At 43.2% G+C, this 12,235-nt stretch overlaps 1 protein-coding gene across 1 annotated transcript in view; it reads right to left on the bottom strand.

The window, feature by feature from the left end:
- Positions 1–12,235, bottom strand: part of plcb1l (phospholipase C beta 1-like) — a 229,104-nt gene that overhangs the window by 68,468 nt on the left and 148,401 nt on the right. The window contains exon 6 of the mRNA XM_083790186.1: positions 4,359–4,412. Coding sequence (XP_083646312.1) covers positions 4,359–4,412 — 54 coding nt within the window. The remainder of the gene's footprint in view (positions 1–4,358; positions 4,413–12,235) is intronic.

The following is a 12,235-nucleotide window of genomic DNA, read 5'->3' as shown; positions in this document are numbered from 1 at the left end:
GTTAAAAAACAAACTCACAATTATAATAAGAACATAGGCTTATCTGCATTCTGCACTGTACGATTCTGCACTGTACGAATCCAACATTGTTTAGTGTAGTAATGCCTGCAGTAGGCGGCAGGCCTATTGAAATTGTTTTGTTACGGAGCTCCTTGAGTCAGTTGACTGTCGGTCGGTGTGTGTGTGTGTGGGTGCAGGGTGTGTGTAGTGTGTGTGTGTGTGTGTGTGTGTGTGTGTGTGTGTGTGTGTGTGTGTGTGGGGGGGGAAGGGGGGGGGGGCAGACAGCAGCGTGCTGCCGATCCGATTCACATTGGAAAATGAATAGGGCTATATAGCCCTATATAAAAAATAGAAGACCACATTAGCCTAATGAATGGCATAGCGTGTTTGAATGTCGGCCAGTCATATCAGTTTTAAGCCAGCTCACCTCCACCCGCGCTTGTTCACAAACATGACGGACAGACTTTATAATAATGTATATTGATATTGATCACATGCATGGATGCCACACACAAAATAGTTTAACTCACTGGATAAACTCACTGGATTATAATTTCTTCAGACAAGAGGATCCCAGGCCTACGAGGTAGGCCTATAATTATTCACTTATGAATGTATAGGCTATACTGTTCTTTATCGCGCAAACAGTGTCGAGGGCCCATGCCCCCCTCCCTCTCTCTCTCTCTCTAGCTCTCTCTCAAAAGACGACTTTTGCATTGACATATATCCGATATTTTAAATATCGGATATGTTTTACCTCTGCAAAGGTGTGAGTGAGCAACCGCCTTGGTCCCGAACTTAATTAAATAAATTATAATTATATTGCTTCAGCGGAGCACGCACCGTTGTAATCTTTTTATTTCCTTTGGTGTCCTTTGATGGATTGATGTCAGTTTGTGCATATATAGTAGCCTACAGTGGTAATATAGCCTACAATGGTGCAAAAACGACATAACATAAAAGCCCTAACTGTCCTGCTCCTACATGTGTAGAATTATTAAATGAATAGAGTGCGGGCTATATTCATAGCAGTGACCGCGGCTGTGATTTCTTTCCAGCAATCATTTTTATTGTAATTTGTGAAGCTGCTATAGTCTGCGGCTGCAAAGCCTTTTTTATTTTTTTGACAGACGGATCTCAAACTGCTGTCTGCTGAGTCATGCTTGAAGCCTTTTATGGTGCGATATGGGGCGTGGATCTATGCAGATGAGGTTGTCGGGTACTTTTCCGATCACTTTGCACTCACTGAATTCAGTATGACATACACCTGCGATACGCCTGCGTACCTGTGGTACACACCACTCTCTGAATAACACGTCATCTCAACGTAGCTTGATCGGACGGATAAATACGATATCTGTTTCCGCCACAGTGTAACGGTGGCGTATTTCTTTTTAACGAATTAGGACCATAGGGCGCAGACCCACATTTAAAGGTACGGTTAAGTGATAGGTTTGTGTTAAACCAAGTGTTCTTTATTCTGAGGGTAATCATTGCTATAGAGTGATTGCTCAGTAAAAAAGAGTCTCCCTGTCTCTCCAGCTCCAGCTCCGTGCAATTGCAGTTCGGCCTACCGATTTTATCCAATTAGGAGAGAAACTCGCACAGCATTTGGAAGTGATGACACAAATTTGAACTGGACCGCTATAAAATTGACACTGATAAATTGGTAAATAGTGCTTTAACCTTTAAAGGTTTTATGACATTCATTTTCATTTCTTTTTCTTTTTCTTTTTTCTTTTAGGTTTTATGACCTCAATTACACCCAAAAAACCTGAACTTTGAACATTCAGTGGATTTTCTGTGGTCTGAAGTTTTCTTTGGGGTTTTTTGGGCCTTTTGAGCTACAATGAAAACAGGCAACACAGTGAAACAGTGACATCTGCTGGCAAATCCCATTGACATATATGGGATTTGCAGTAAGTGATGTCACTTACTGCCGGCAAATCAGAGCACCTGTTTGAGCCAGAAAACCCCAGATCACAGAAAATCTACTGAATGTTAAAAGTTCATGTTTTTTGGGTGCAATTGAGATTAGAAAACCTAAAAAAAACAAGAACAATTCCAAAACCTTTTTTTTAATGTCACAATCCCTTTAACGAAAAAGCCCTTTGTTTTAACCAAAACATATCACAGGCCCACATTTAACTGCATGTTCTCCCCCCGACACCTCATTTGTGATATTGAGATTGGGATATTGGTGAAAGGCATGGGCACATGCAGAAGTTATTTGGTCACAAGTTCATCTCAGACCATATCATCCATTCACATTCAGCTCTAATCTACCCTGATCGACTAAGAAGCCCATTTAAACAGACTGATCACATTATGACCCCAACATGGTTTTGGCTGCTGTCAGCGGCGCTGCCATGCACGCTCATTCAGCCATCAAACTCCCCCACCGTTCCACTGACTGACTCCCACCCGCTTTTCTCCTCGCATTAGCCATTATTAGGACGTCATTAATCTGCCTCATCATGATATGTTCATTGATGGCGGGTTGCTCTGTCAATCATGTTACGTCATGTTACGCTCTGCCCTAAAGGGGAGGGGGGGGGGGGGGGTGGAGTTGGGTGTGGGGGCGGGCGGGCGGGGGGTGCGGGCCGGGTGGGAGGTTTCTCAGAGCCAAATCTGCTTTCAGAGATTTACTCTGAAGCTTCAAAGCAGAAGATTCACAGAATACAAATAAGGGCATTGCTATGCATGGATGACAAGAGTGTCCTGAATTGAACCGTTCTGTTAGCATTTTAGTAACTGTATATAGACAGTATAATTAACATTAAAAACCCATATAAACCCTCACAATGTCTCAAGAGCAGATTAGGTTTGTTTGCAGTAGGAGCTCAAAAACAATCACGGCTAATCCACAACAAAAACCTGAATTCAAACACTCTGATGTCTCAAGAGCAGGTGAAGTAATGATGGGAGTCAGAAACAACCTTGAGCCTCTCATCCAACATAAATAATTCACAATGCACGCACGCACGCACGCACGCACGGTCACACACACACACACACACACACACACACACACACACACACACACACACACACACACACACACACACACACACACACACACACACACACACACACACACACACACACACACACACACACACACACACACACAGAAGATGTCTGCTCTCATTCTCTTCACCTCTTTGTTATGAGCTCCAGATTTAACAGTCAGATGAATGGATGGCTGTGATTCCAGCAGTGTTACCGCTTATGCCATTTACACCTGAGACCAGATTCTAAATGTCTTCCGAATCCGAATTTTCTCATAGCGTGGCACCAAGTGCCGCGCTATGAGCTTGTAGATCTGCTATTTTTGAAAAATCGGGGGGAAAAAAGAGCGTGTAGATCTGCACATTTTCAACAGCTAAAGTTTAAAATGGTGGTCAAAGTGGCTGAAAGCTTATAAGGAGACACGGACGCGTCCTCCGGTCTGAACGGGTTATGCTAGCTGTCGGGCTGTGTTCCCCCCCGTGGGGTCAGCGTGAAGCGTGTCCTAATGACATGGGGAGGCTCTCGCTGCAGCGCTCGGTGGGAGAGCAGGAGTCAAGCCGACATTAGTCAAGTTGACATGTCCTCCCGCAGCTAGGAGGCTAATTCCCTAAACCGCCCCGGATTGCCTCCATCCGCTGTCTGATGGTGATGACAAGCCACTGGTTTTACGCCACGGCTGTGAAAGGGACTAGAGAGAGGCCATATCACCGGGGTTCAGGTCAACACAGTGTGGCTGGAGATCAACGTGACTAATGGAGAGGCTCACAGAAAGGGGGTTAGGGTTTGTAAATGACACCGTGATGACGATGAGCTACAAAATAAACACCCCCAAAGAATTGGTGTCCTGTGGGTGAATGGCGGGGGTTGGCTTTCTCTCACTCAGAAAAAGACATGCGCGCACGCACACAAGCACGCGCACACATGTGCATATACGTAAACGCGCTAGAATCCTATATGCAAACATGCATGTATAAACAAACAATGAAATAAGAAGTGAACAGTGGAGCCAGCCAGCCAGCCAGACAGGCAGGCAGACAGACACTATGACATATTGTAATTTGTAAACACAACAGCAATGTTAGACGAGGGGAAAAAAATCATTGAAATGGTGAAACAGAGCTGGCAGGTCACAGAGAAGAGAAGAGAAGAGAAGGAGAAGAGAAGAGAAGAGAAGAGAAGAGAAGAGAAGAGAAGAGAAGAGAAGAGAAGAGAAGAGAAGAGAAGAGAGAAGAGAAGAGAAGAGAAGAGAAGAGAAGAGAAGAGAAGAGCAGAGAAGAGAAGAGAAGAGAAGAGAAGAGAAGAGAAGAGAAAGAGAAGAGAAGAGAAGAGAAGAGAAGAGGTCTTACTTCTTGACAGGGATGCGTCCCTCTGCGTTCAGCTGCAACAGGAGCCGAGTGTATCTGCATAGGAGGGAGAGAGCACACATAATCAATAGAGTGCATGTCTGTTTTGCATGCATGCACTATCATGTCGTGTACATTGTACAGTAGTATGTAAAACAAGGTTCATCATGTTCTGTCTGCACAGTGTTTACAGTATGTAGTGACGGTGTACCTCCCACGTACTGTGTTGATGCTATACTGCGTGCTCATCACTGTGACAGATCGCCTGCCATGGGCGTATTCATTCATCACGAGTAAACGACTTACTGCAGGGTTTTTCTGTGGCTTGTAAATAATTGCTTCTAAAGTGTAGTCTTATTTCTTATTTGGCAGGTACCGCTAAATAAAAAAATCACACCCGTGTGAAGTGAGGGGTGCTAATATATTAAAGTCTATATCATGTTGATTAGGTGATGTAATGGTTATGTAGAACAAACGGTGCCAACACAAACATTAAACGCCATTTAACAATAAAGAGACAATATGACGTAAATGACATTATGACGTACATTTTCCCCTTCATTGTTCATGCGTTTACAAGACAAACTTTGAACTAAAGACAAACATTAAACCTGTGTATAGGAGGGGCGGGCGCCCTTCAAAGATCACACGTGAAGTGAGGGGCGCTCTTGTCCGTTCATTGTCAATGGCATTCAATGTTTGTGTTGGGACAATGACGTAAAACTGGCCATTCATTATCAATGGCATTTCATGTTTGTGTTAGGACAAAGTTTGTGTTAACACGCACCCTAAAAAAATGGACATAGGAAGGGCTAGTGCCCCCTACATTCTATTTTATTTGTCAACGAACCCCCATCTGAAAATACAGGGACTCCCATGTATTCAAAATGTTTAAAATATACACAAAAATACAAATAAAAATCAAGATAAAAATATATTAGCCATGTGTTTATAATCGTGTGGCCTATAGTATTAGTCATACAAAGCATCACATTTGAAAACAAAGTTAATCTAACTGAGGAACAGCTGTGTACTTGAATCTGTACTGTAGTACAATCTGGCAAGTGGCAACGCTGAGCGAGACCACTTTGCATGTGCTTGTACAGTAACTGGTGTGCATGTGTATAGCTTGTAGCCCACTAGCCGTGTGCTGGTGACGTGACAGGCCGGCCTCCGGGCCTGTTTGATCCCTGCCTGTGTTGCGTTGCAGTTGCAGCTCAGAGCCATGCATGCAGCAGCAGCAGTGAACCAGCGCCAGGCAGTGCTCTAAAAATAGCTCGGCTGCCTGCAACAGGAGCTGTCATTATAGGGCTGCGGCCTTAAGTGGCTGCTGGCTAATAATTAATATCCACTACACGGCATCCACTTCACAGGGGCCCTGCGAGGCTTAGTCACCCAACGGTGACACTAATGGTTAATGTTAGCGATCGGGGTGGTGGTGGTGGACGAGAGGGAGAGAGAGACGTGAACGGGGGGAGGGGAGATGAAAAAGGAAACCACTTGTGGAAATCGTGTTTTTTGGTTTTGCAAATATGGCTGCACTGGAATCAGCTTTTAGACTTGGTTTATAGGGAGGAGGGAAGACAAAGGGTGAAGGAAAGAAGGGAATGAGAAAACAGCGAGGAAGGTAAGAGGGAATGGAAGGAAAGAAAGAAGGCGGATAGGAAAGAATGATGGTGGGGATAAGCTGTGAAACAGCTGAAGGCTGATGAATAGACGGGAAGGAAAAGGACGACCTTTTGATGTTTGGCCGATTGACAGCACGTGACCTCAAGGCAAGGCCAACAGGGGGTAACAGAAATCGATAGGTCACCACAACACCGCATTCTGTGGTCAGGTGTCTTTCAACGAGCCGCTCAGAGCATTTCCAGATGAATTCACCTCATTGCCATAGTCACTGGAGGAAGTGGGTATATGTTATGACATGCACATTTTATTTTCGGTCTCTCGAAGAGATCATTCAGCCGTCTTTCCCCTTGCTCGGGTGTACAATGGTGTCTTGTAAACACTCTACTCCACTCAAGAGCACTCCATGAACACTATAATAACGCAGACGGATATGCATTATGTTGGACTGACTTTTATCAATCAAGATGCCTGTCACTTCTCAGTCAGTGTAAATGCATTGTTAGTTTTTGGAGTCTTTGCTCTTTATGTAAGGCATAAACCTTTTAAAATGTGTGTGAACACAGAAGATTTCTTTATTAATTCCTCTACATGTCTTCACATACTGTATATTAAGGCAGAGAAGCCCGTGGCATATGATTTATTCAAATGTTTCTTTTCTCTTCTCTTCTGTTCTCTTCTGTTCCCTATCCTCTCTAATCCCCCCTTGCACCCTCGCTGTGGCTTTGTAGTTAATAGTCAGCCATGAAGGTCACGTCTCGCTGTCACTGTAGAAAGCTTGCTGCAGGGTGGAACAATGCAATATTAACTAGGAAGATGCACTCATTAGAGCGCTAAACTGCCAGAAGGCATGCCCTTATAATAATAGGATTGTAACGCAGGAAAGTTCTACCTACAGCCATGATGAGAGAGTAGCGCAGAATGTGATTACCAGTTGTACATAATCTCTACTGTCTTCCCTCCTCTCTCCCCTCTCCCTCTCCGTCTCTCTCACTTTAAAGTCACCAAATGAAAAGGCAATGCTTTGCTCCAAAAAGTATTTTTCACCCAACCTTCAAGTCAGGAGGGCACAGCATGTTCCCCTTTGTCCTAAAGCACTGAATTAATTCAGAGCTAAACCCAGTACCACGTAGTACTACCCCTGGTTCATGGAAGTTTTTCTCTATGGAGAATAACATGCGGTCATCTTAAAATCGTCTCATATAAGCATTGCGGTCCAAAAATAAACAAACTGTCTCGGCGAAATTGTCGCGTAGGTGTCTCTATATCGTTTACGACCGTCAGTCAGTCATATTTCATGTAGTCTGTTTCTAGCAAAATTTTAACTAATTCAGCAGCAGTAACAATAGCGTTTTCTCTCAGTCAGTTGATTCTTCATATCGATATGGCCCGGGATGATTTATTTATTTTTCAAGCACAGTTCTAAAGTCCCCCTATGGGGACTTTAGAACTATGGGGTCTATGGGGATAACAATGCAAATAAAAAAGTACATGAACCAGTGGACTTAGCGCCCTCTACCGATATTGACGTCAGACCTCGGCGCTCTATACCTAAAATGGAACCCCTGGCCACCTCACTTCCTGGAACTATTGCTACTGTACCATGGTTTTTCCACACAGCTCCCCCTATGATCGAACCTTGTCAACAGAAAATGAATGACCATGGTTTAACTACACAAAACAAAACATATTTTCCGTACACTACATTGCAGGGTTAAATATTCCATCATATTTTTTTTAACCAATATATTCCCTTGTTATCACCCACTATGTTATGTTCCATACCAGGACAGGAAATACATTTCTTCACACATGTATGTGGCAGTCTCTCTCTCTCTCTCTCTCTCTCATACATAATCCATTATCTACCACACTCCATCTGTCTCTAAGATTTCCGTAATTCGAAAAATGAAATCTAACCCATTCTGAACGGGCACCCATTTTGGTGTCGGCATCATGTCATGCTTTAGCTATTGAAAAATAGCAGATCTACAAGCTCATATCGCGCCACCGAGTGGCGCGATACGAGCTTGTAGGTCTGCTATTTTTTTGAAAAATCGAAGAACGACTGACATTTTTAGAATCTGATCTCGGGTCAGAATGGGTTCATCAGACCAGTGTGTGTCCAGTGGAAACCTCGTGTGAATCTGATCTCAGGTCAGAATGGGCTAAGGCACTCAGTACTCACTGTGTCTACTGAGCGAGAACACCTTTTGATCTGGCAGCTCCAGTCTGTATCTGTATTTCTAATGATTCGCTCCTCTTCCCTGCAGGGCCCAAGCATCACACTTCAGCATAAAAGTGTTGTTAAAGTGTGTGTGTGTCAGTGTGTGTGTGTGTGTGTGTGTGTGTGTGTGTGTGTGTGTGTGTGTGTGTGTGTGTGTGTGTGTGTTCCAGAGTATTATTTGGTAATGGTCCATAAAGACACATTTTCTTCTTGCTAATAGTGTGGGGTCATAATTCTTTAAGCACAGAAAAACAGCCTTGTGTACGACCAGCTGGAATTCAATTCCCTATGCGCCGTGCGGCCAGTGGTTTGCCTTCTATTGTGTTTCTCAGTCAATTAGCGTCCATGGGGCCTGGTGGCTTAACGGCTGCACTTCACTGATGCACATCAAACAGCCCAGGGGGGGGGGGGGGGGCGTGATGGTTGAGCACCAACCCAGCAGCATGCCCTAGAAAACAACTACCGCACAGTCACATTTTACCTGGAGCGAGAGCCGGTAATATACACCGCTAAACAACAGAAAAGCCCCTGAATGGAACCATTTTCTCATGGTTCCATTTTAAAATCACTTGATTCGGTTCCATAACACAGAGGGGCAGAGTTTGGTCTCTGCCGGGTGGAAACCTCATAATGTCCTCAGTTGCTCATACTTTTCAGGATTCAAATTCTAAAGTAGTTCAAGCTGCTACTTCTGATGTATTTGTGTGTGACGCTGTAGTGTGACCAAGTACAGTAGGCTGTTAATTGTGTGATAGATGTGGTATAGCAGAGGGTTCTCTGTAACATTACTTCTGCCAGTGTCCAGTAACAACCAATTTCTGGGTAAATATATTTAATTGTTTCCTCCAGACAACTGGGAAAGGATATTCAGACAGTTGCTATTTAGCAATGTTTGGTTGCTCTGATGAGACAAGCTATAGGGCCCTTCCTTCCCACCAAAGACAGATCCTTAAGACAGGTACAGTTTGGTTGCTGCATAACAATGGTATAGTGATAAACTGGCCAGTCTCCAACTTCTCCATGTCTCAAGAGATGGCTCAACGAGATGCTCTCCATTGCTAAGCTGGAACAAATTCGTCATGACGGACAGAATACACAAGATAAGTTCCAAATATTGTGGATGTCATTCCTTGCAGTGCTTGACAATAGTTGAGTATATGTTCTGTATATATCTGGCTGCTATGGTGCAACCGTGCACGTCATAAATGACACATCACTGCAAAAAAAAGCCAGTCTTGATATTAGAAAAAATAATAATAATTTGAGATGAAATGGACTAAAAACAAGTGAAATAATCTGCCAGTGCAGTGAGAGAATTCTACTTGGTAAGAATTCTTGTAATTAGAAAAAATCTCTAGCCATTAGGGAAGTGGCAAACTCTTAAAATAAGTGATTTAAGCTTCATTCAAGCACTGGATTAAGTGAGATAAACAAAAAAATAGCTTGTAAAACTATTAAAATAAGTGATTTAAACCTCATTCAAGCACTGGATTAAGTGAGATAAACTCAAAAATAGCTTGTAAAACTCTTAAAATAAGTGATTTAAGCTTCATTCAAGCACTGGATTAAGTGAGATGAACTAAAAAATAGCTTGTAAAACTCTTAAAATAAGTGATTTAAACCTCATTCAAGCACTGGATTAAGTGAGATAAACTCAAAAATAGCTTGTAAAACTCTTAAAATAAGTGATTTAAACCTCATTCAAGCACTGGATTAAGTGAGATAAACTCAAAAATAGCTTATAAATCTCTTAAAATAAGTGATTAAAACTCCATTCAAGCACAGGATTAAGTGAGATAAACTCAAAACTAGCTTGTAAATATCTTCAAATAAGTAGTTAACCCTCATCCCTTCTTTAGAGGGAACATTGGTCATGACCAATGTTCCCTCTAAAGAAATTTCGGTCTGAGCAAACACTCAAACCTCCTGAGCAGACACCAACTGTCCAAACGTTAGATAATGCGAAGTCAGCGCCCCTCACTTCACACAGGTGTGATTTTTTTCTCTTTTTTTCCCAAATGGATTTTGGTATACGAGTGAATCAATGAATAGTTACATAAGGTTACGCAAGTTACAACTTTTTTATTTTATATCAAGGTGGTAGGGTAGCAATTTTAGGAATATTCAGTTAGTCTACAGTGGTTCTCGACCTTTTCAGGCTGACCCCAAAGTAATCATAATTGAACTGGGGACCCCCCCCCCACCCAGACAAGCAACAGAATGGTTCCACAGATAAATATTGTGAAAATAGCCGATCTACAAGCTCGTTGTGAACTTGTAGATCGGCTATTTTCACAATTGTTGCCTCTTTCTTTATCATTTAATAATCTGGCCAATGTTTGACCAGTTTTTATAGCATGGTTTGCTGATTACTTTTGATGCAGTAATGGTATTTTTTCTTTTAGAGCCTTTGAGGTATTATAAAAGTCTTAAAAGTCCTTAAATTGAAACTTCACTGTCATCTGGGCATTTCTGGGGTCCTCCCCCCCACCCCCAAATCATGTGTGGGGGTTGAGAACGACTGGTATATGAATACTCAATTGTGCATTACATGGGGGGCATGAGAAAACGTAAAAACTTTATTGGGACACACACACACACACACACACACACACACACACACACACACACACACACACATACACACTAAGACGAGTTTGTTGGTGTGTCTTTGAACTCCTAGTTTATCAGATTGTCGAACGTCAGCAGCCCCTTATGGCCCCTACTACGCAAGCTATGGGCTATTTTTATATGTAGCTCTACGCAGAGGGATTGATTGATTGAAGAAAGCTGTATTAACAGATTGGATAACTACAGAGAGAGGTTCCATATGGGACTAGACCGCTAGAGATTAACGTTAACTTCCACATGTTGTTTCATTCACAAGTATACACTGGACTGGAGGATTGTTGTGCTGTAGTGATAACAACAACGTTAGCTAACCAGCCAATGCGAAGCTAACGTTTGTTGCTTTTATCCACACTTCCATCCGTTCGCCTTTTAAATCTAAATGTCCCATCAACGCACGGGTCCCAAGGCGCAACGCAATCTTATCTGGTTCTTGGGGTTTCATTAACACTGACTGCATGTGCTGCCTGCTCTTGCTGTTACGTCTCCAGTCTCCACCTAAGGTCCTCACTCGCCGCGCAGACGGCGCAGTCATACACAGGAGGAGAGGAGAGGAGAGCAAATAGTCAAAAAAGGAGGGGAGTCTGTCGCCTCGCCTGTGTAATCTAAATTAACTAGAAATAAAGTGTGGGCAAATGTCGACTCGGGATAGGTATTATTACTGTAATGTAGATGATAGGCCTACTCGGGGGGAACACCTTTTTCTTTTAAAGAAAACTTCTTTTTTTTTACACCAGCGTCGGTGTCTGTGCGCGGCAGATTCCAGTTGTGCGCGAGAGCATTTGGCCATGTGCGCGCGCGCGCGCACGGGCGCACGTTAGGGGGAACATTGATTATGACGTAAGTCTTCCCTTCATTGTCAATGCGTTTAGAAAACAAACATTGGACTAAAGACAAACATTCAACCTGCGTATAGGAGGGGCTAGCACCCCTCAAAAAAAAGTAGGCCGTTCATTTACAAAAAAATTAATAAAAAAAGTTATAGAATATGGAGGATATAGGAGGTTTTTTGCCAGACAGCAATTATTTGGCTTCAAATAGAAGCTCTTATAAGGGACCACACCATTGTGGCGTTCCGTATACCGTCTACTGCTGCCTTGCTGAGAGCGAGCACAGTAAGGCCATCAGCACTGAGGCTATGAGCTCCAGGACGCTATCATCAGACCGGATCAATATGAAACGCGGCGCGGCCATTACGGGGTTATTACCACACAGGATGGGAGACGGCGGCCAGGCGTGACAAATGAGGAGGGAGGGCTGGGAAGAGCGCAGTGGTGGAAAGTAACTAAGTACATTTACTTAACCCATTCTGACCTGAGATCAGATTCATACGAGGTTTCCGCCGGACACACACTGGTCTGATGAACCCATTCTGACCTGAGATCAGATTCTAGAAATG

The sequence above is a fragment of the Protomyctophum parallelum genome (genome assembly GCF_964188405.1).
Source record: "Protomyctophum parallelum genome assembly, chromosome: 19".
Classification (NCBI taxonomy): Eukaryota; Metazoa; Chordata; class Actinopteri; order Myctophiformes; family Myctophidae; genus Protomyctophum; species Protomyctophum parallelum.
This window is presented reverse-complemented; position numbering and strand designations above follow the sequence as displayed.